Source organism: Hyperolius riggenbachi, chromosome 3, assembly GCF_040937935.1.
Source record: "Hyperolius riggenbachi isolate aHypRig1 chromosome 3, aHypRig1.pri, whole genome shotgun sequence".
NCBI classification, from domain to species: domain Eukaryota; kingdom Metazoa; phylum Chordata; class Amphibia; order Anura; family Hyperoliidae; genus Hyperolius; species Hyperolius riggenbachi.
In genome coordinates, this window is record NC_090648.1 from 219,672,070 (window position 1) to 219,697,599 (window position 25,530).

At 43.2% G+C, this 25,530-nt stretch overlaps 1 protein-coding gene across 1 annotated transcript in view; it reads left to right on the forward strand.

Moving 5' to 3' along the window:
• Positions 1 to 15,981, forward strand: part of MYO9A (myosin IXA) — a 215,917-nt gene extending 199,936 nt beyond the window's left edge. Inside the window, exons 42-44 of the mRNA XM_068273609.1 lie at positions 6,132 to 6,319; positions 14,380 to 14,522; positions 14,664 to 15,981. Of these exons, the coding sequence (XP_068129710.1) occupies positions 6,132 to 6,319; positions 14,380 to 14,522; positions 14,664 to 15,073 (741 nt within the window). The 3' untranslated portion in view covers positions 15,074 to 15,981. The remainder of the gene's footprint in view (positions 1 to 6,131; positions 6,320 to 14,379; positions 14,523 to 14,663) is intronic.
• Positions 15,982 to 25,530: the final 9,549 nt, after the last annotated feature.

A 25,530-nucleotide genomic window follows, 5' to 3' on the forward strand; every position in this document is an offset into this window, starting at 1 on the left:
ATTCTACACAGTTAAGGGCCATCTGCTCCTCAGGCAGTCCATGCTCATAGTTTCAGCGTCTCCCGCCCCATGGGAGAGAGCCTACTGTCGCACCGAATCTCTTACACATTACTAGGTGGCCAGAGGTTAGTCATACTTGTATTATTGGTGATTCTGCAGATCATCAATCAGATTCTCTCTGTGTGCTGACCCCAATCGTTACACACAACTTGTTTTAGAGGTGGATGAATTGGTAGTCAAATATTCATTTAATACTGAAATTGTCCCCTTTGCTGTATGGTTTACAATACACAAAGATCAAAAGTAGTGCAGCAATTTATTCATCTGCTTTCGCTCAATATAATTAATAGGAATTATTCCCAGCTGGATGTCTGCTCTCTTGTACTCTCAATTAAAATCAAGCTGTGCTCATAATTTGCTGTCTCTTGGGTAATTAGCATGTTGGGAGACTGTATTGCTTACCACTTCCACATAGGAGAGTCACCAATATGCTATTAGATTTCACTCTATCCTAATTCCTACACTGGCCATTTTTTGTGTGTGTGTGTGTGGGGGGGAGGGGAGGGGACAATTATCAGTATAGAATGTGGGAGGAAATCCCGGTAAACATAATGTGGTTTGTGAGATGACATGTGAGGCATCTGGAGAAAACTATGGAACCTATTTATAATACAAATGACAGTGAAGTCTAATACACGTATTTGCACAGAAACTGCATGAAATAATCACACTCTCTATTTTTAAAAGTGTGAAAATCTCCAGATGCGTTGCTACTTTTTTGTTTCTCTCCAGCTCACGGCATAATTTACAGAGAGGAAGACTGTTTAATAGTGGGTAGTATCAGTCAATTTAAAGTGTAAATATACTCATAAATGAGGATGTTTTAGGTAATACACTTTGGGGCAGAGGGGGAGGTCTTAGAAACTGATTAAGTATAAATGGGGCCTCTCAGATATAACTAAAAGGACAACTGATTTTCAAAGTAATGCCCATGGTTTTCTAAGGCTCAGTTCACACTATATGCATTTTAACTGAAAGCTTTTTTTCATAATGCACTGCTATGGAGAAAAAAAAAACACATACTAACTTATTAAGTGTAAATGGTGCCTTAAGGACCAGAGACTGCTGGTACCAAAACCCAAGCCTCGCCAACGTCATGGCTGCACAATATCATTGCTCACCCGTCACCTCAGCCTACTCGCTCTACCATCGCTATGACAGAGCTCTGTAAGCCAGGCAGGAGCCAATTTCATTGGCTCCTGAATTATGGGTAAATAACACCTTGTATCCCCACCACACACCTGCACCAATTAAGCCTCATTTGAATCACGAGTGAGAGCAACACTACATACAGGTTTTCCATTGAATAAAATATAACTTTTACTTTGATTTGTTTTAAAATATATATGTATATACATACACAATCAGAGAAGCAGTCCAATACAATCTGAAACATCTTTTGCTCCAAGCTAGATCATATAATTTCACAACCATCTGATGCAAGAGAAGACAAATAAAATGTATATTGCACTTTTCTCCTGGCAGACTCAAAGCACTTGACCTGCAACCACTAAGGCATGCTCAGTAGGCACTGGGCCCACTACATAGCGCTATCGCAATTGCTAGCGATTTGTGGAAGCGCTTTGCAAGTGATTTTGGGATTGATATCCCTGCCCGTATACAATACATTAGAATAAAACGCCCCCAAAATACTGCATGGACTGCGATTTGCCAAATAATCACTCTGCCAATGGAAATGGATGGTACAGATTCCAACAGAGTGTTTAGGGAACGCTTTCACTTGCTAGCGATTTCCCTAAATGCTTAAAAAAAACAAACTAGTGGATGCCAGCCCTCAGGGAGTCTAGCCCAAGGTCTCTTTACTGAATAGGTGTTGGCTTACTGAACAGGAAGAGGCAAGATTTGAACCCAGGTCGCCTGTGTCAGAGGCAGAGCCCTTAACCAGTACACTAGCCAGACACATTTTGTAGCTATGCATTGAATACAATATTACACCCAGGAAAAAAAATAATCTAGTGTGCATATGCTGTTGTCAAAATCAGAAGTGTGGCCAGTTCTCACATTGGTCAGCCAGTGTGGGAACTGGCTGAAGTGATGTATCCATGATCAGACGCAATAGCTTTGGACCTACAAGCCTGTGCCCAACTGTCTCCTTGGCTTTAACCTCCACCTCTCCTCTGCCTAACACTCCTGTCCCTTACACTAACCTTCCCCCTCCTGTGCTTAACAGTAACCTTCCCTCTCTGGTGCCTAGCACTATACTCCACCTCTCCTCTGCTTAGCACATACCTCCCCTCTCGTACTGTGAGGCAAAGGCCTGCAGGTTGGTCATTTGTAAGAAAACTTTAGCCACTTCCCACATTGGCCAGGCTTTTGGCTATGGTCATGACATGTACAAGTCATTAAGGTTTTGACACCATAAAGGTCATCAATGTACTTAAAACTCCAAACAGCAGCAGCCTAAGTTTCATTACACTTTTTTTTTTTTTTTTTTTTTTTTTTTTTTTTACACACCTGTTACTTGGACTTCAACTGTTTTTAAATTTGAAATCGTGATATATCATAAAATAATCTCATCTGGATAGCTATAGAAAAAGATATTTGTATAACACATAAAAAATCCACAATCAGAAACCTATACCTTAAACTTTTTGTTTTCCTTAATACAACCCAGTTCCCTGTATCAACATCCTGCGTAAGAAGGTAAACATGCACATGCATTGTGCTGTTATAATACAAACAAAACCACTAATCTCATAAACCTATTATACCCTTCAGTATGCCAGTTGCTTGGCCATCACATCTCATGCACATATACTATAAGCCCAGGAGGGGATAGGATAAGCAAAACAAGCAAAGCGTAATATTATGCTTCCATTTGTGCATAATAAACCCAACAAATAACACCATGTGAATATTTTAAATATTTGAGTTAGCTCACCAAAGCCAATTATCAATCAGATCAGTCCAATTACCTCCAATATCATCACAAACTGACATTTAATGTATAGTATTTCCACCATCCACAAATCAAATGCTGAAAGCCTTTGACAGTAGTGTATACCAATATAATTAAAAATAGACACTATAATAATCACAAAAGTGGCCGTGGATTTTTAAGGGAGCAGGACATACATCACCCACCTAGTAATAACTATAAATAATGCTCATAAATCAATTAAAGTTTGCAAAAAGCATATCAAAATGTATTATAAATACATAGTAACCTTAAAATCACATTGGATGGATGATGTGTGACGGAGTGGCCATCCCGACGCAAACAATGACAAAAACAGAGGACCAGTTCCTTGGAAACTAAATCAGGGCTGCAGTTGGTTCCACACAGATTTGTATATGCATAGGCTGACAGTCTATTGCAAGAAAGCCGTATCCAGAAGCAACAGAGTAGCTGCAATAGATGAAGTAAAGCAAGCAAAGGACGCAGCAGTGATAATAGCAGATGCAGTCATATGAGTGCAGGCATAGCGCAACAAGCAGGCAAAATATGTGTCACCAAGCTTGTCTCACCATGTCTATGAGGTTCTGTTGTAGGTATGCTTTCTGGCAGACCATCTCACCGTCAGACTGCAGTGTTCCTTATCCAGGGACTGTAGGGAACAATGTCCATAGGGTGCCGGTGGCTCAGCGTGGAGGCAGAAGAACTACAGGTCCAAGCAGAGGTTGCCACAGCCGACTTGGCCGGACAGCGTGCGCGGCACTGGGGCCCTTTTACAGACCCGTAGTCTGTATCTGGATGGAGGTTAGGACGGCGTGGCGTCCCATGCAGGAGACTTGCGGCTCCCGACGTTTCGCCGGCTTCCGGCTTTCTCAAGGGGGCGTAGAAACTACCACTCTTCGCATATTATATGTCCCTATATATGGCTAACTGCCACATGCCATTGTTTACTTTGATAGTGTGGACACCATTGTGAAGGATGAGGAACTGTGATGCATGTTTCAAGCAATATGTCTCCAACTCACCACACCTTTAACAGGCCCATTTATTTTTGTAGAAGCTTCTCGATTTCCTGATATTAAATAAATCACTTCCAGGCATTTACTGTATCTGTCGGATATCTGTGCGTCTTCCTGCATACCGTGTGCATGTATGCGGCAAAATGTGCTTGCCTTTTCACTGTGGTAAAGTAATTGATAGAGAAAATGCACACAGTCCAGCCCCAACCCCCCCCCCCCCCCCCCCCCAAAAAAAAACAACTCAAATGTGCACCAGCCTATTGATGAACATTAGTTTTGTTTTCCTATGCTGATAACACACACAAAAACAGACACATGTGATGAATACTGCCTTAAAGAGAAGCTGTCAGCCATACTATCTCGCAAAAAAAAAAAACCTCACATATATAAGTAGATAAATAATTACTCTACTTACATTTGTATTGCACTGTCCATGTTTTGATTTTAGTGATTTTTCTATAGTAAAAAAAAAAAAGGAGAAAATCCTTAGCATTTCCCATTTTAAGTGTAGCTATTTTGAAGCCAATTCTGATGTAATTTCCTCCCTTAGTCTCCTCTGCCTGATTTGCCCACCCTACACTATAGAAAGTGCATTGTCTCAGCATGAGAAATATTAGCCAATTAGAGAGTAACAAAGGTGTGGGAGGGGAAAACAGGAGGGAAAGAGGCTTCAGCCAATCAGGCTGCATTAGTTAAAGGATACCACAACTGACATGTGGCATAATGAGATAGACATGGGTATGTACAGTGCCTACCACACAAATAACTATGCTGTGTTCCTTTTCTTCTTTCTCTGCCTGAAAGAGGTAAATATCAGGTATGTAAGTGGCTGACTCAGTCCTGACTCAGACAGGAAGTGACTACAGTGTGACCTTCACTGATAAGAAATTCCAACTATAAAACACTTTCCTAGAACAAAATGGCTTCTGAGAGTAAGAAAGAAATAAAAAAGGGGGAAATTCTTATCAGTGAGGGTCACACTGTAGTCACTTCCTGTCTGAGTCAGGACTGAGTCAGCCACTTACATACCTGATATTTACCTCTTTCAGGCAGAGAAAGAAAAAAAGGAACAGAGCATAGTTATTTGTGTGCTAGGCACTGTACATACCCATGTCTATCTCATTATGCCACATGTCAGTTGTGGTATCCTTTAAGTCTGAGGGGAAATAGAGAAGCAAAAAAGCACAACCTAGCATGCCCTGCAACTTCTCTTTTGTGTACCAAATTTTGTGTGTACCAAATAAGTCAGGTAAACTGGGGAATGATCATTTATCAACAAGAAAAGGAATAGTGATTTTAACTTTTTGGATTGCCTGGTTACCATCCTTATTACTTGTTTACCAGATAAAAATAAAGAATAGATTTTATGCCCGACAGTTACACTTTAAAGCACACCTGAGCTGAGAGAGATATGGAGGCTGACCTATTTATTTCCTTCTAAGCAATGAAGATTGCCTGGCAGCACTGCTGATCCTCTGCCTCGAATACTCTGAACAAGAATGAAAAGAAGACGTTTATGACTGAAACCTGACTGGATGCAGTAGTGTCTGAATTGAACACTTAAATCAAGCATGTGGTTGATCCAAAGAGATCAGTAGGACAGCCAGGAAACTAGTATTATTTAAAAGGAAATAAATATGGCAGACTCCATAACTCTCTCAGTACTTGTAGCTCAGACACTATTCAGTCTGCCCCTTCTGCTTTGCAGGTTTTTGGCTGCAGATGTCTTATTTTATACATGAAAGTAACAGTTGAACATTTTCATTACTAAGCTTACTAGTTTGGTTTATTTGACCTGTGAAGGCAGAGATCGGAACTAGACCTCATGTAAAGTGCCTGATCAGTAGCCCAGACATAAACAGTCGTAAGACTTTTTTTTTTTAAATCTACAAAGGCCTAATTTTACACAAACAGTAACATTCCAAGTGTGGTTACTAACATACACACCTTTAAAAATGTACTTTCACTGTTAAAAAAAGGAAAGGGGGGTGTATGTGCAATAATGTAGAAAAGCAAGAATGGGAACTGAAGTTTTCGGTCTCAAGCTATAAAGTATTTTTAGAACTGCTATAGCTGTGACACTCTTCACATTTTCTAGTTAGCTAGAGTTATATAGTCTTCTTTTGTGTGTTCAGGGAAAAGGACGTTTGCGTTCCAGCTTGAGCCCTGTGATATCCGGGCGCTCCACTGTGCCAGATGCAGCTGGGGATCACGGCCTGTCAACCATTCCTTCTGAAGATGAGGCCTCAGAACAAAAGGAAGCAGCTATGCAACAAGAGGAGAGAGTGCTGGCTCAGCAGATCGAGACTCTCCAGAAAGAGAAGTGAGTGCTGGGTCACAGATGTCATCAAAATTCATTATAACCGATTTCTACTTGATTGATGTCACTTAACTTGTCGGATAGCATTCAGTGCAGGCACAACTTTATACTTGAAAGACCTACAGAGCTGAGTGACGTTCACAGCATGCCAAGATGGTAGTCACAGGCTGCATCACTCCAACCCAGCTGTCATGTTACTCCTAGACAGTATAGAGAAGGCCGACTGACACTACGGTCTGATTGGGCAATCATCTTTTGTTGTCTGGATCTACATTATGGTGCCCATACACGGTACAATTAAAAAAATTTTCAATTTTCCCGTTAATTTGACCAAAACGATCGAATCAAATGAAAGTTGAAAAGAATCCTTTTTTTTCGATCAAGAAAAAAAAACTACCGTATTATCCAGTTTTTTCAATAACAATCTGAACGGACATGTTGGAAAAATCTTTATATTCGATCTAACAGAATAATCAAACTAAATTGTTTTTTAGATTAAAAATTAAACATTGTACCATGTATGGGCACCATTAGAGTTACTTCTTACTTCATAGCTGTCACACAGGAAGTGAAATAAAGTCAAGCAACACACAAGGTAGTAAATAGGGATAGTCCGTGAGGTGCACATAATTCTGGGTTTATGCAAATGTATATGCTACTTTTATGAAATTTTATTACGGTTGAAAAATAATTAGCCAACCAATGTTCCAGTTGGCTGGATGTTATTCGTTCACTTTCAAGCTGCATAAAATTAGCATACAAATGGCATCAGCTTGGAATTACTTGCATTTCATTGACCATCTCTTATTATTATAACAACCCGCATAATTTGCAGTACAAACTGCACTCACAGTAAAAAGGCAAAACAAGAAAAGCCATCCAGCATAGAGTATTATACAGTTACCAGCAAATACACAATTAAATAAGGCATTGACAGCAGAGATGAACATAGAGCAGGTTATTTAAGCACCAGGACTGGGAGACACTATTGTAAGATATTACTAGTATCGGCTAAGATTGAGTGTCACGTACATAAATAGTGATATCTAGGATAAAAAGGTTCATATACAAGGTCTCCACCCACACCTTCTCAAATGTATTAGGCTGGTTACAATCATTGACCAGTCTTAGTAATGATATATTTTTTTTACATGAGACAGAATATGCCAATACACTGTACGACTTTCCCCATCAGATTTGAATACTGTGATCAAATCAGCAGAATATTGATGCCCCAACATGGCCACGCATAATAGTTTTGATTACATTCCTGCCAATGAACGTTATAAATCAGACAGGGCAGTTTTGTTTTGTGTTTTTGTGTGCGGTTATGTGGCAGCATGTATGCCCTACAGCTGGTGACGGGCCCCCCAGCTAATACTGCTCCCATAGGGCCCCCGCAGAGTATTAACACAGCGGAGTACCCCCTCACTCGTCTGGCCACTTGCGTAACACTACCGGATCATTGAGTACGTGCATCAGGAGATCACGGAAGCTTTCAAGTGTGGGGATGATCAATGAGATACGTAAATCTTTTTTTCCTTGTATTCAAAATATGTGTAAATTACATGCATCTTGAAATTGGTTTAGAAAAACAGTCAATTTTTATTGGTCCACATTACATGAAATTTGAATCCTAGGAGAAATTTGCATCTCATTGATCACCTCTATACAAGAGGTAGCGCTCCGGGTTGATAGGTGAGTGACTGTGCTCTACTGCGCTAAAACTCTGCAGGAGCCCCAGGGAAGCAATATAGCTTAGGGGAGACCTGGAGGGCCCCTCACCGGCTCTGGAAGAGCGGCAGTACTATTTTATTTTTATTTATTTTTATTGGGTATTTTAACATAGAAAATAACAGAACATGGAATATAGACAAATTGGTCACAAGAAGACAAAGGTCTCTATTCACAACGCTTCTCATAAATGACTTCTATATCGCCTATTTAACACAAAATAACCTTTCGGCAGATTTACAAGCAAAATAACCACTCATAGTAAGTTGTTCCTGATTAGCTTCATTTCAATATTACTTTTCTTACCTTCATTATATTATATTTTTGTTCTTTGGGAGCTTAAAGTTACATAGAAAAGGTGAAAACAGATGAAAAGGCTTTGAGAATCGTGCACAATGAGGTAACTTTGCTCATAGTCACAACTTTGGCAAAAGAGGGATTTCAAGACCAATCAAGCACATTTAAAGAGAACCTGAACTGAAAATAAAAAGTCAAAATAACCATACACAGTTCATACTTACCTCCTGTGTAGTCTACTCCTCAATCTCGTTCTCTCCTGCGTCCCATTTGTCCACTGTGATCAATGGATTTCTCCGTCCTCCATTTTAAAAAGGGCCATTACCCCATAACAACTTCCTGGTCAATGCCCTGTTAAACTGTAATATCACCCACTTGAGCCATAGGGAAACATGGACATTACCTTGCACATTCAGTTGTAACTGACAGCAGTTAATATATAACTGACAGCAACTGGTGTCAGAATATTGTCAGAACTGGAAAGGATCACTGTAAGAAGAAAATGGTGAGCTTCTAAGAGGAACTGACGGTGAGGTAAGTATGTAATATTAATTTGCAGCTACGTCATGTGTTTTAAATACATTTCCTCACTTCAGGTTCTCTTTAAGTATAAATTGCCAATCAGCATAGTCTAATAATGAGTATGAAAGCCCAAGACTCGTACATGTGTTACCATGCACAACAGTAAGAACCGGAACAGAAGAAAAATGGGGGGGGGGGGGGGGACTTGATGAAACACAGTAAATCAAGATGAACATCGAAGGAAAGGGAGGGAGGAGGAGCAATAGTTACGTGACACTCTAATGTGCTCCAGAGGAGTACAACCAGCTATCTGGAGCCTGCACTGTGAGAAGGGAGAGGGGGGTATCCAGAGAGGAGAATAAGCCATGGAGGTCTGCACTATAATGCTGGATACACATGGTGCGTTCCCGCACTTGATGCGCCGCTCGATTCCCGTCGATTCGCAGCTGCTCGATTATTTCCGACATGTTCAATTCGCGTTTCGATTGATCATTCGGTCGATTTGGCATACTTTACATGACAATCAACCTAACAATCTTCGAAATGCAGTCGGAAATAATCGAGCGGCGCATCGAGTGCGGGAATGCACCGTGTGTATCCAGCATTAGGTGAGAAAAAAGGGGAGGAGGGGATTGGAGAAACCTAGAAGAGCAAAAAGGTAGTAGAGAAGAAGTAGAGAGTAGGGCCCATCTCATAGCCAAGTAATCAAAGGGTCCTCCATCAAGGGGTGTTAAAGTTGAATCCAGGGATCCCAAGTTATTTCAAATTTCTTATGAGTGTCCCATAGGATACTATTAAGAGTACTATTGATTTTTTTAATTTCATACTGAAATCTAGGGCTAGGAACCACTAGGGCCATTTTTCTTTTGTAATAGCCACCAATTCCCCCCCCCCCCCAAAAAAAAAACACTCTGCCAATGCATTTATATAGTGGAGATCCCACTAGTGCGATGCGATTAGGGTTAATCACTCATTTGCGCTCAATACTATGCATAGAAGCTTTTCAACAATAGAAATCAGCTGCTGGCACTAGATACAGCATGCGGAAGTACACATATCAGCCAACTCACCCATGCTCACGATAGCAGGCAGATACCTTGAACCAGCTGTAGAGCATTTGGTATGCATTTTGGTCCCTGATGAAGTGGAAGTCTGCAAAACCGCTGTAAGGCCGCAGACTTGTGCCCTCACTAACGTTTGTACATTATTGTCCTATGGTATTAATAAAGCATGGAATTTTTACCAAGTGCCCGATACTCTACAGCTGTTTCTCTGTATAGAAGTGCTGCAAAATCACTTTGAAAAGCGATTTTGCAGTGATTTGGCATTAGGAATTTTAAATAAAGTTAATCCTACTTACCGAGTGTCCAGATGTCTGGCTTCCACCTAAAGCCCCAACACCTAGTAGAAGAGGTTACAGGCGCTTCTCTGATTGGCCCTAAAGAAGCACCTATGACCTCTTCCATTAGGGGGTGGGGCTATGGATGGAAGCCAAATATCGGGATACCTGGTAAGTATAAAAAGTTAAAAAAAAAATGCTAACTGGAAGTTAACATATAGTTAGCGCAATCAGCCTAGGAATCGCTGTACACATCGCTTCCACATTTTAAAAGCGCTGCAGCGTTTCCTAGTGGGTTCCAGCCCTTAATGTTATGTATAGATCACACACAAACCTGATAAAAGGTTAATTAGGGGCCCACTCACTCATAATTAAACTAGGTACACACTAATCTAGTGTAAACATTGCATAGACTTAAAATGTGTACAAACATGAATCCCACATACAAAATATAGAACGTGGGGCATTTTCAATCAATATTTCATCAAAATATTGATTGGAAATACCTTTTCCTTTAGCAATGAGGGATGGAGGAGCTTGAAGGTTGCAGCAGTGTAACGTGATCAATATTCATGCTTTCTACTGCATCGGGCAATACAAAGTTATGCTACTACACGAGATTTCTGCTGAACTTATTACTTAATGCTGCAAAGTGCTTTGCAGACCGCGACAGCACCCTCTCTGGAAAAAAGAAAGGCGGCGGAATCTGTTTTTATATCAACTCCACTTGGTGCTCAAATATCTCCACACTTGCCAAAATATGCTCCCCCGAGCTCGAGCTTCTTCTTGTGAACTGCAGACCACAATACTCACCCAGGGAGTTCTCTTCCTATGTCCTTGCTGGCGTGTATATTCCCCCAGATGCAGAGGTCAAAACTGCCCTGCGCGTTCTCAGCGACACAGTCTCGCAGTGGGAGACATCCCTCCCAGACTCACTGTTCATTATAATGGGGGACTTCAACAGGGCCAACCTCCACCAAGAGCTACCACGCTTCCATCAGCATATTACCTGCCCCACTAGGAACACCAACACCCTCGATCACTGCTACACGGTCCTGAAAGGCGCATACAAGGCCGTTCCGTGGGCAGCACTAGGCTCATCTGATCACTGCCTCATCCACCTGATTCCGACCTACAAGAGGCGCCTGGAAACAGCAAAACCAGTCCTTAAGTCCACCAAAGTATGGTCAAGTGACGCTAAGCTACAACTTCAAGCCTGCTTCGACTGTACAGACTGGGAGACCCTGAAGGCACCAAACCTGGATGAGTGGGCAGACAATGTATCATCTTACATTAGCTTCTGCGAGGACCAGTGTATACCAATGAAATCCTTTAAACTTTACCCAAACGACAAACCATGGTTCACCAAAAAACTACGACACCTGCGGAGTCACAAGGAAGCTGCGCACAGGGCTGGTAACCAAGAGGACTATAGAAGGGCAAAAAACAACCTAAACAGGGAACTGAGAGTTGCCAAAAAGAGCTACGCGGAAAAGCTGGAACAGAACCTCTCCTCTAATGACTCACGAGCTGTCTGGAAAGGGCTTAAGGCCATCACCAACTATAAGCCCCCCCCCCCCCTCAGCATGCAACTCCTAGCACTGAGCTTGCCGAGAACCTCAGTGACTTCTACTGCAGATTTGAGAACCAAGCAGCATCTGCAGGTCTCCCGAAGCCACCTGCCCCCTCCTCCACCATATCTGCTCCATGTTCAATCTCACCCTCTCTGGCTGTGAACAAGGATGACGTCCTGCGCCACCTGTCAAGGCTAAATGCTAGGAAAGCCTCAGGCCCAGACGGAGTGTCACCAGCATGCCTAAAAACCTGTGCTCAACAGCTAGCTCCTATTCTCTCCTCCATCTTTACCAGATCCCTCCAGGAAGGCAAGGTCCCAGCATGCTTCAAGAGGTCGACCATCATCCCCGTCCCCAAAAAACAGGGAATCACCGACCTCAACAACTTCAGACCTGTGGCTCTCACATCCGTCATTATGAAAGCTTTTGAAAGCATGGTCATGCCTCTTCTAAAAGTCTCCACAGAGCCCCTGCTGGACCCACACCAATTCGCGTACAGAGCAAACAGGTCCACTGACGACACCATTAACATCTGCCTGGAAACAGTCAATGAGCACCTGGATAGACCAAACTCATTTGCCAGGATCCTCCTCCTTGACTTTAGCTCAGCGTTTAACACCATCAGCCCTCAATTACTTCAGGAGAACCTTGCTGAGCTCAAAGTCCACCCCACCCTGCGCCTGTGGATAACTGCCTTCCTCACAAACAGATCTCAGGTCGTCAAGCTAGGTACCATCCTCTCCCAACCAAGGTCCACCAACACAGGGGCCCCACAAGGCTGCGTCCTGTCACCAGTCCTGTTCTCCCTGTACACAAACAACTGCAGATCCACTGAAAACTCTGTCAAAGTTATCAAATTTGCAGATGATACCACCATTGTGGGCCTCATCACCAATAACGATGAGCAGGCATACCGTCACCAGGTTGAGAGAATCTGCAACTGGTGTAAGGAGAACGGGCTGGTCCTCAATTCCGCAAAAACCGTTGAGATGATCATCGACTTTAGGAAGCGTGCACCCACACCACCCCCAATCCACATCGACGGCACGGAAGTCACACGTGTCCCCTGCGCTCGTCTCCTGGGCACAACCATCTCCAACGATCTGAGGTGGAAGGCAAACACCACCTGCACCCAAAGGAAAGCCCAGCAGAGACTATTCTTCCTCCGCCAACTGAGGAAGTTCGGCATGGACCAGAAACTTCTGACGAGCTTCTACTCAGCCACTATCGAATCCGTCATCTGTTCTTCTATCCTTGTCTGGTACGCTGGCTCCTCTGCCAGCGACAGACACAAACTACAGAGAGTCATCAGATCTGCAGAAAGGATAATCGGAAAACCACTTCCCCCACTGGACCTACTCTACAACACCAGACTGCGCTCCAGAGCCTTGCGGATAGCAAATGATCCTTCGCACCCAGGCTCCCGCTTTTTCTGTCGTCTCCGTTCAGGCCAGAGGTATCGGGCCGTCTACACCAGGACCTCAAGACACAGGAACAGCTTCTTCCCCTCAGCTGTCAAATCACTGAACTCTCTGGGCTCACTCCCATCCCCTACCACCAAAGGAAGAGCGGCCCCTCCTTAGGCCGCTGGCTTTACTAGATAGAATAGTCTTTCTAAGCATGCCTGCACTGAAGTACTCTTCTTTTTGAAAAGGGTTGTTATCCAATTACTTGTACCACATTGTATTTTGTTTTGATGTATTGCTATCTCTGGTGTGTGTCTTTTAATGTTTCTATGCCCTGCCTGTGCCAAGCCCAATTCCGGGCACGACTCAGTCGTGCTTGGCGAAAAATAAATTCTGATTCTGATTCTAAACAATCTCACAAAGATATCGATCATTTATCTGTTCCATCATATATTGCATGATTGTATAATCTTTATGTTGTATATTAGAAGCATAAAGCTATATACATAAGTGGTTTTACTTACCGTATATTCCGGTGTATAAGACGACTGGGCGTATAAGCCGACCCCCAACTTTTCCAGTTAAAATATATAGTTTGGGGTATAGTTGCCGTATAATACTACCCCTCCAACGCACTCTAAATTAAAAAAAAAAAATAATCATAAACTGGTGCTATGTGTAACCAGATACTAGTGCTGTACTGTATGTGGTACCCATGATGTAACACTATATAGGCAATTGACAGGTTGGATTGGTCCGCTCTCCTTTTCTACCTGTTTAGGTATGGAACAATAGTACGCGCTGTGGCCATAAAACACGCCTCTTTCATCCTTCTGGCCCACCCTTGTATCCTATTCACCTCCTTCTCTACCTCTCAGATCTCGTACATGTGCGCCTGCGCCGCTTCACTACAGTCCTCAGCAGCGAGATCTGAGAGTCGGTAACAGGATAGGGCGTATCACCCGGCATCAATGACACCCGGTGTATAAGACGACCCCTGACTTTTCAGAAGATTTTCAAGGGTTAAAAAGTAGTCTTATACGCCAGAATATACAGTACTTTTTTTTGTAAATGCAAACTGGTTTTGTCATAGGAAATGTACATTTCTAGGGGTTACATTTGTAGACAGGGATTGCTCTGAAATTACATATCTATTATTTCTATTTACTCCCTTCTTTTCCTTCCACCCAGAGAGGAGCTGGCATATGAAATGTTGGCTTTAGAACCACGAGCCTCAGATGATGAGACTTTGGAATCTGAAGCATCTCTTGGCACAGCAGACAGTTCTGAGAACCTGAACTGTGAATCAGAGGGTGCAGCATCCAGCCGGACAGGTAGTCATTTTTTTAACCTTACATCTGTACACCCACCCACAATTTACAAGACACTGTGGTCAAATAACTTGCTCCAAAAATATTTACATCTTTCTTCAATCTACTTATGCTCACTTTTTTCCCTCCTATTATATTCTACAGAACGCTCCTTGGTTCTTAGCTCCATGAGAGGTCCAAGATCTGAACCGATGCGAACACGAAGGCCAGTCAAAAGAGAAAATGACCACACTGATAGTGGGGACCGTAACCTTTCCTCTCCTGTTGCATCCTCCTGTTTGCCACATCTGGGCAGAAAGAGGTTTCACTTACATACGAAATCACCATTCTATCGGGAACCTACTCCAGTTGACCCTCAGGACTCAGGGGCCCAGCTACACTTTACTAGCCGAGGAACTTTTAACCCTGAGAAAGGACGTCAGAAACTAAAGAATGTTAAGCAATCCCCCCAAAGACCAAGGGATACACCAGAGAGTGGGGAACAAAGGATTCTGGGAACAGATGGCAGCTCACAACCTCTTGTCTTGTTTGGGAGTAATGAGTTTATGGTTTGAATAAGCTGCTCATTCTCCTGTTTGCTCATCAACCACATCTCTAATCTTTTTCTTGCCAAGACCAGTGTCCTCGACCATAGCTTTATCCTGGTGCCTCATTGCAGCCAGGAGCTACGGAGCATTTGGCACGTGCTGCCAGCAAATACCAAGGACCCTAAGGGCCCATATTAACAAAAAGCCTTAACCATCTGAATCCACTGCTTATGGGATTACCCTTTCCAGGACTCTAACAGTTCCTGTATCCACCCATACTTGGCTCAACAAAAAAGAGAGGCTTTTATTATAAATATTATTATATTAATATTATTAATTTTATTTGTGGTTTCTAAACTCTATATAAATAAACCATTCCCTTTAATTTAAAGCAGCATCTGCACTGTGGTTACACAAAGCTTTGATAGGTTGGAGCCTCTTGCCATGCATGGCTCTACATCTATGTGGGGTATATCATCCCAGCTTTTCAGCTCCATAGACTTGTCTTCACCAATTCCAAGAATGACTTGAGCATTCAGGTGAGTTCACTCCATGTGCTCTGCAGGATTCAGTGTTTCTTCCAGGGATTCGGGGAGAGCATACTGAGTGCTGATAGTTCAGTGCTCAATAAAATTAAGAGGAACCTTCTTTTATGCAGAAGAGGACTATGTTTAAGGCCTAGAAACTGGACCACTGCCTCATTGTGTAGAACCCATCTGGCTGCAGATCCCACCCTAGCCTGCTGAGCCTTATCTAGGGCAGATATTTCCATACTAAATGTAAATGGCCTGCACCTAGGAGAAGACACTGGGTGCAATGGGAGACAGTGCTGTTGTATGTATTCAGTATAATCTGTGTAAATCTACGGCTGTAAAATCCATCACATTGCGAACAAACCCAGAGCTTATTAAAGAACAAAAGCTGCAGAATGTTAACATTTACTACAGTGTCTGATTATTTCTAGCCTTTAAAGAGAAACTGTCTTGGAATCTTTGTCAGCTTTCATTTGTGTTCTTAAAGGACCACTATTGCAAACAAAAAATAAAATACATGAACACAAATAAGAGTAACATGTGCTATATATTCCTTTTCGCCTATGTTACTGTCACTTACAGGAGGTGGTAAAAATCTGACCGAACTAATAGGTTTTGAACCAGACCATCTCCTCAAGGGATTCTTAGGGTTTACTTATTTTTAAAAGAACTTGAGTGAATGGAAGTTGCTTAATCCAACTGCCAGAATAGTATGCAAACAGATAGGGGACGCCCTACATCTTTGTATTGAGCCTTTCCATGGAATGCTTTTGTAAAGCATAAATGAAATACTAAGAATACCCCATGAGGAGATGAACTAGTCATAAATCTGTCATTTCTGTCAGATTTCTACTAATTACTGTAAGTGACACCAACATAGGAGAAAAGTAATTTATAGCTCATTTTACTCAGGAAGAAACATTTTTTTTTTTTATGTATTTTAATTTTTTTGTGACAGTGGTCATTTAACTCACCGTTCACTTTATCCAAGATGAATTCATATTGGTTTGTTTTATCTGTTTTCACTTCCATTATTTCATAAGTATATTTAGCTCCACAGCCAACTCATTGCTGAATGACATTCATAGCACAGAAACAGACTGAATAAACAGACTAAGTGTGTTTGTATTACAGTGCATGACACGTTTTATCCCATGGAGCCTTGTTAGGCCAAGCTGACAAAACAGTGTGGTTGATATTTATAGAGGCCTATGAATGTGTGTTTAATGAGCATGAGGGGGTGGCAGAAGTTTTCCTGGAAGACCTGTACTATTCTGGCATTGTTCCTCTCTCCTACTGAATATCAGTAGATGACCAAGGAGAGTTTTAATACTGACTTGCATGTAGGTTGGAATTCTGCTACTCAAAATCTCCAGGTAGCTGATTTGAGATTCCCAACTTCATACAATTTGCATGCATGCCAGAATTATTTACATCCCATTGAGCATCTCTAACAGAGTTGCATACAGTGCTAGGTAGACGCGATGCAATTTTCTGACAGATATACTGTCAGATCGATGATTTTCCAACATGTCGATCTGATTTCAGATTGATTTTATTATCGATTTTCCGTTCACTTCTATGAAAACTCGATCGGAAATCAGATTGGACATGTTGGAAATAATTGATCTGACAGTAATTCTTTTAGAAAATTGCATTGTGTGTACCTAGTGTGTGCACAGTTGAGTTATATTTGGCTATGCAGTAGTTAAGGATCCAAGGTGAAACGTACTGTATAGATTAGTGGCAAAAACACTAGCGTTTTCTGCTTAGTGTGTTCTTAGCCTTACTTAAGCCAGAAGCAAGCTCCCCCATTTCCTCCATTAATTTGTTGAAGTGGGTTTTGTGGCAGCTTGACCATGCCCTGACTGAGTGGCACCCCCTGGTGGCATTGCTCTTCTCTTGCAGCAGAAGAGGACAAATATAAGGCACACCGGTGGTCATGTAAGTTTACTAAAATTGTGCAGTTTCACCTACTGAATACAAAACACTATTTGCTTTGAGGTTACCTAACTCATAAATGCAATGCAACAGACATCCACACTCCTCTATATGAGGTGTGCAAGCTACAGGATCAAGCCATAAGAATGCAATTTAAAAGAAAAGATAAGAAAAAGAAATGCTGAAACCATGGACTGTTCTACCAAGGTTGTAAGCAATAAGTATATACTTGTTTTGAACCACAGATCAAATAATATAAAAACATTTAAAAAGGTACCAAATGACACCAAAACACCTTGTCAAGCACATAACCGTATTTGAAGGAAACAATAATGAGTGCCTCACCTCACAATAGGTTCGAGCCCTGTATGCTGTATTAATGAAACCCACCAAGGTTCTATTAAGAGCCCTGTATGGGAATGAGGAACCAGGTCTCAGAATGGCTAACATCCTAAAGTGACCAGTGCAAAAAGGTGCTACTACATATCATATAGGAATGTATAAGAACCATGAGTGCAATAAAGTGCATAACTAGTAAACACCACAGTGGAAAAAAATATGCTCATAAATACCATTAAATAATATGTAAGTGATGATGGAGCAAAGTTTGTAAATGGTCATAAGGAAAAAAAAACCGGGTGTTATACATACTAAGACCAGCACGGAATCCATGGTCAGAGGAACTGAAGTACAGCAACTAGTCGGGGCAGAGGGAGGCACGAGAACGCTTTACGCCATGCGTGGTACAGCTGACCCACCTTGTCTGGAGCTGAGGATTATGGGTAAGTATCTCTTTTATATCAAGCAGGGTGGGGTGATTGGCCATGAAGCTATTGCCAACACCTGCAGAATATATAACACTGGAGCATGCTGGGAATTGCACTCCCTGGTTAGCTAGAGTGCAGGAGGCCAGGAAATCACATGGACTGGAAGTGATGTAACAGGAAGCTTGTTGTGGGCAAGATTAACCAAGCTGGAGTGCAATGGCGCCAGACAGTGTAAATGATGGCCCACAGCAAACAAACAGGAGATCCAAGGTCCAGTACAAATATATGTGTATATATCTATGCTAATTTGCATTAAATACGTTGCAAAAACGGGAAGCTTAAAGGGGAACTGAAGAGAGCGGTATATGGAGGCTGTCATGTTTATTTCCTTTTAATCAATACCAGTTGCCTGGCAGCCCTGCTGGTCTATTTCTCTGCAGTAGTATCTGATTAAAACCAGAAACGAGCATGCAGCTAGTCTTGTCAGATCAGACTTATAAGTCTGAACCACTGAAACACCTGATCTGCTGCATGCTTGTTCAGGGGCTATGGCTAATAGTATTAGAGGCAGAGGATCAGCAGGGCTGCCAGGCAACTGGTATTGTCTAAAAGGAAATAAACATGACAGCCTCCATATACCTCTCTTCAGTACCCCTTTAACCACCTTAGCGGTATAGACGAGCTCAGCTCGTCCATCACCGCCGGTGGCTGCCGCTCAGGCCCTGCTGGGCCGATTTGCTCGCTGTAAAAAGCAGCACACGCAGCCGGCACTTTGCCAGCCGCGTGTGCTATCTGATCGCCGCCGCAGCGCGGCGATCCGCCGCGTGCAGCGGCAAAAGAGGGTCCCCCCAGCCGCCCGAGCCCTGCGCAGCCGGAACAAACAGTTCCGGCCAGCGCTGAGGGCTGGATCGGAGGCGGCTGACGTCCATGACGACGAGCAAAACGAAACAAGGAAGGCCGCTCATTGCGGCCTTCCTTGTTACTGCGGATCGCCGGAGGCGATCAGAAATATGGGTTAGGAGCGCCCTCTAGTGGGCTTTCATGCAGCCAACTTTCAGTTGGCTGCATGAAATCTTTTTTTTTTTAATAAAAAAAAACCCCTCCCGCAGCTGCCCTGGCGATCTTAATAGAACGCCAGGGTGGTTAATCACTTGTCTACCGCCCACTACCTATGGGCGTCGGCAAGGTGGCACCCCCAAGACCTGGGCGTCGGCAAGGTGGCACCCCTAAGACCGCGTAACGCCGATTGGCGGCTGCAGTAATTAGCTGGGGATTGTGCGCATAGATGCGCGCACATCCGCCGGCATTAGGCTCCGCTCACCCACTGGCCCATTAGCAGCGCCGGCAGGTTGTTAACCCCCGATCTGCCGCATAGAAAGTGTATAATACACTGTTATGTATACCAAGTGTATTATACAGGCTGCCTCATCCCCTGGTTGTCCCAGTAATCGAGCGACCACCAGGGGAGGAGGCAGCCCTTGTAATAGTCACATAAGCACACTGATCCTGTAACCCAGACCCCCCCCTATCACCCCCTCAGACCACTGTTTGCACCCAATCACCCCCCTAATCACCCATCAATCACTCCCTGTCACTATCCCCCCCCCCCCCCGATCACCCCCTCAGACCACTGTTTGCACCCAATCACCCCCCTAATCACCCATCAATCACTCCCTGTCACTATCCCCCCCCCCCCACGATCACCCCCTTGTCACTATCCTAGTGCTCTAAAAACAATGATCAGTGAAAACTCACTTTTTTTAGTATCACTATTGTTAACAGGCCAGTTATTTAGCTAGAGCCCTTCGTTGGGTAGTTAGCATCAGTTAGCACCCATCCCACCACATCGCAGTCACTACTTAATTGCTGATTAGCATCATCACGGTCGCTAATCAGCATTGCTACTATATAGTATCTGTAAGTGATCATTACTGATCGCATTCAGATCTATATTAGGGTCACTAGGATACACTAAAAACGCAGTGTTTGACCGATCAGGCCTGATCATTCGCCTGCACTTGCGTTCAGCCCACCCCACCACAGTGACAGAATTTTTTTTCCTGATCACTGCAAAAAACACTGTACAATAGCTGTGGCACTGTAAAGATCAGCTTTGATTTTTTTTTTTTTTTTTTATCAAAACTTAGTGACCACAGCTTACTACTTTACAAATACTCCCTTTTACTAGGTAGGTGCTTTTTTTCCTGGGTAGTCTCAGAGGAATACCCCCTAAATTTAGCATTCCACCATGGCAAAAAAGGGGTATTCCGCGCAAGAGGCCGCCGAGATTCTGGCCCAGTGGGGTGAGTGAGATTGGGAAGCCTCATCCGACGAATCATGCAGGTCAGAATACGAACCGGTGAACAGCAGTGGCTCTCTGACTGATAGAAATGACGAAGTTGAGGTCCCGGCTAGAGCCAGACGTACCACACCCCATGGCACTGGACCGCAGGTGGCACAGGATCAGACTCAAGGGCAGCAGAGTGGTGCTAGCGCTGATCCGAGTTTTCTTGGTGAGGCATGCACCAGCAGCGTAGCATCTCCTGGGCCTAGCACCAGTACTACCGTAGACGCCGGAAGGCACCGCTCAGGCCGATTTGCATATTTTTTTTTTGCTACACGCAGCAAGCACTTTGCTAGCTGCGTGTGCAATGCGATCGCCGCCGCTACCCGCCGATCCGCCGCTATTCGTCGCACCGCGGCCCCCCCCGGACCCCGTGCGCTGCCTGGCCAATTAGTGCCAGGCAGCAGTGTGGGGTGGATCGGAGTCCCCTTTGACGTCACGACGTCGGTGACGTCATCCCGCCGGCCGCCATGGCGACAGGTGAAGCCCTCCAGGAGATTCCGTTCGTAGATCAGGAGATCCCGTTCAAAGATCGCCTCCGGCGATCGGAGGGGCTGGGGGGATGCCGCTGAGCAGCGGCTATCATGTTGTCTCGCTACATGAAAAAAAAAAAAAAAAAAAAAAAGATTTGCTGCCCCCTGGTGGATTTTTAGCAAACCGCCAGGAGGGTTAAGACCTGAGTCGCAGCCACCAGCAAAACGGGCCCGTACTACCCATAGTCTCCCAGAGGTGCTGGCAAATCCCAATTGGCTATCCCCTGCTTTTGCCGCACCCGTACTGCTCCCATTTCACCGCCTAGTCTGGAGTCCAGGTGGAGACAGATAATCTAGGATAAGCCCTAGACTTTTTTCATCTTTTCTGCACCGTGGATCTCTACGACTTAATTGTGGCTGAGACTACCCGTTATGCCACACAATACGCAACCGCCAATCCGAGAAGCTACCATGCCCAGCCTTTTCGGTGGAAACCACTCTAAGTTTCCGAACGTAACATTTTTTGGGGGCCTTCTCTTTAACATGGGTCTAGTCAAAAAGAATGTATTGCAGTCTTATTGGTCTACGCACCCAATACATCACATGCCCATGTTCTCAAATCGTGACCTGGACATGGCGGCAGAGAACATCCTGCGCTTCCTGCAAATTCAGTGCCAATACAACCTGTCATCTAAGAGGCCACCCTGCTTTTGACCGGTTCCACAAAATTCGGCCCCTCATAGACCACCTGTCATCAAAATTTGCAAAATGTATTTTGTTTGTAAACACTGGTTAAAACTGGTAATTACAAGCCAGGATTGCAGCAGGGAGATGCAGAAACAGCACAGAGGGGCTCAGGAGAACATAATAGAATAGAACGGTATGCTTTTTAATGTAAGAATTTTAGAGTACAGATTCTCTTTAAAGGACTTACGAGCCCAAATATAAAAAAAAAGACAAGTACCTTAAACACTTTTAAATGCACGGAGGACGCCATCCGCGTCCTCCGTGCAGTTCCGCCGGGTCCCCGCAGTCTGATCGCCCCCCCGTGCCGCTCCCGACCCCATAGACGGGGTCGGGCTCCCCTTCCTCTCATAAGATGGCCGCCGGAGCTGGCCGCGGCTGCGCAGTCCGCATACACGTTAGTGCGGCTGCGCAGCTCTAGGGCCTCCCCCCTCGATCCATATGATAAATGCATAGACACAGGAAACACTAGGGGGAGGTCCCTGTCGTTGCAAGCTTACAATCTAGAAGTTAGTGGGGTGGAGACAAGGAAAACAAATACTATTCATATTATCTGTTGTGTTGTCATTTCTGAGCAAAGATGAGAAATCGTATTTCAACAAGGAAATAAACCAAAAGTAATAATTTTGTTCCTCATAACTGATTTTTACTATAGTGTAAACAGGTCATAAAAGCCATAGTGTGAAAAGGCCATAGTGTGTGCAGGGTATCAGCAGGCATCCGATTAGTAACACAGGTGCCCACTAGTTATCGAGTACCCAAGTGGCGAGTTGGGCTCCTGATATGGCTCGTAACTGATCGGCTACTACATAGGAATCAATGGCTGTGGCCAATTATAGACAATTGCCTACAACTAGAGTTTGGGCGCCAGGGTTGAGAACATTTAGACACTTACTGGGGAAGGGAGGGGGGGGGGGGGGGTGGTAGGATGGTGGGGGTTTCTTTTTAGGAACTAGGAGGGGAGGGGTCTCAAGTGAGAGTGGGTGCCGTGTAGTGCATAGTAAACTTATGTACTCAAGTTTTCTGCTCACATAGAATCTGCATTACAAGTTTCCTATCACTCACTTAGTGTCCCCTACATGTCTAGTATATGTAACAGGATGATGAACACTTTATAAACAGTAGAGTGATTCGGTAGTTGCTGTAGTTTCTATCACCGTCTTCATGTATTGGTACGATTTGTCTCTTTGTACTGCTCTGGCATTCCCTACTAAGTCATTGCCTTTAATATTGCCTTTAATATTATTCTACATACTTTTTTTTTTTTCTAAAGCCTAGCTCCACCTTGAGTGCTGAGCATGTCACTTCCTGGTGATTGATGGTTCTGAAGGTTCTTAATTGTCTCATTAACCTCCCTGTGGCATGGATGAACCTGACTCATCCAGAGAAAAATAGCTGAAACCGGTACGGACAAGGCAGTCTCGTCCAGCAGTTCTAAGGCATTTTTTTTTTGCATTAAATTCATGTTCGTATGCAAAATCTTGCATTCTCTGCAAAGATTTGTGAATCAACCCAGTAAATACGCATGATAGCATTCAGATTTTAGTAAAACCTTATTTTATTTGTATGGTTGTTGATCACATATATTTACTTTCTGCTTATTATTTCTTCTCCATATTGAGTCTTCAATATTCCTATTTTTGTCTTGCTTCATTCTTCAGTTCCATTCCTGGTTTACATTCTTCATCATAACAACTTTTATTTTTAGATCTGTGCTTATCTGCATAATGTCTTATGATGTTCTCTGCCACGCTTGCTGTTGCCTCTTTAACCACTTGAGGACCTAGGGCTTTCTACCCCTTAAGGACCGGCCACTTTTTTTCCATTCAGACCACTGCAGCTTTCACGGTTTATTGCTCGCTCATACAACCTACCACCTAAATGAATTTTGGCTCCTTGTCACTAATAAAGCTTTCTTTTGGTGCTATTTGATTGCTCCTGCGGTTTTTACTTTTTATTATATTCATCAAAAAAGACATGAATTTTGGCAAAAAAATGATTTTTTTAACTTTCTGTGCTGACATTTTTCAAATAAAGTAAAATTTCTGTATACATGCAGCACGAAAAATGTGGACTAACATGTTTTTGATTAAAAAAAAAACATTCAGTGTATATTTATTGGTTTGGGTAAAAGTTATAGCGTTTACAAACTATGGTGCAAAAAGTGAATTTTCCCATTTTCAAGCATCTCTGACTTTTCTGACCCCCTGTCATGTTTCATGAGGGGCTAGAATTCCAGGATAGTATAAATACCCCCCAAATGACCCCATTTTGGAAAGAAGACATCCCAAAGTATTCACTGAGAGGCATAGTGAGTTCATAGAAGATATTATTTTTTGTCACAAGTAAGCGGAAAATGACACTTTGTGAGAAGAAAAAAAAAAAAAAAGTTTCCATTTCTTCTAACTTGCGACAAAAAAAAAAATGAAATCTGCCACGGACTCACCATGCCCCTCTCTGAATACCTTGAAGGGTCTACTTTCCAAAATGGGGTCATTTGTGGGGTGTGTTTACTGTCCTGACATTTTGGGGGGTGCTAAATTGTAAGCACCCCTGTAAAGCCTAAAGGTGCTCATTGGACTTTGGACCCCTTAGCGCAGTTAGGCTGCAAAAAAGTGCCACACATGTGGTATTGCCGTACTCAGGAGAAGTAGTATAATGTGTTTTAGGGTGTATTTTTACACATACCCATGCTGGGTGGGAGAAATATCTCTGTAAATGACAATTTGTTAATTTTTTTTACACACAATTGTCCATTTACAGAGATATTTCTCCCACTCAGCATGGGTATGTGTAAAAATACACCACAAAACACATTATACTACTTCTCCTGAGTACGGCGATACCACATGTGTGGCACTTTTTTGCACCCTAACTGCGCTAAAGGGCCCAAAGTCCAATGAGTACCTTTAGGATTTCACAGGTCATTTTGAGAAATTTCGTTTCAAGACTACTCCTCACGGTTTAGGGCCCCTAAAATGCCAGGGCAGTATAGGAACCCCACAAATGACCCCATTTTAGAAAGAAGACACCCCAAGGTATTCCGTTAGGAGTATGGTGAGTTCATAGAAGATTTTATTTTTTGTCAAAAGTTAGCGGAAATTGATTTTAATTGTGTTTTTTCACAAAGTGTCATTTTCCGCTAACTTTTGACAAAAAATAAAATCTTCTATGAACTCACCATACTCCTAACGGAATACCTTGGGGTGTCTTCTTTCTAAAATGGGGTCATTTGGGCCCTTTAGCGCAGTTAGGGTGCAAAAAAGTGCCACACATGTGGTATCGCCATACTCGGGAGAAGTAGTACAATGTGTTTTGGGGTGTATTTTTACACATACCCATGCTGGGTGGGAGAAATACCTCTGTAAATGGACAATTGTGTGTAAAAAAATCAAAAGATTGTCATTTACAGAGGTATTTCTCCCACCCAGCATGGGTATGTGTAAAAATACACCCCAAAACACATTGTACTACTTCTCCCAAGTACGGCGATACCACATGTGTGGCACTTTTTTGCACCCTAACTGCACTAAGGGGCCCAAAGTCCAATGAGTACCTTTAGGATTTCACAGGTCATTTTTGTTTCAAGACTACTCCTCACGGTTTAGGGCCCCTAAAATGCCAGGGCAGTATAGGAACCCCACTAATGACCCTATTTTAGAAAGAAGACACCCCAAGGTAT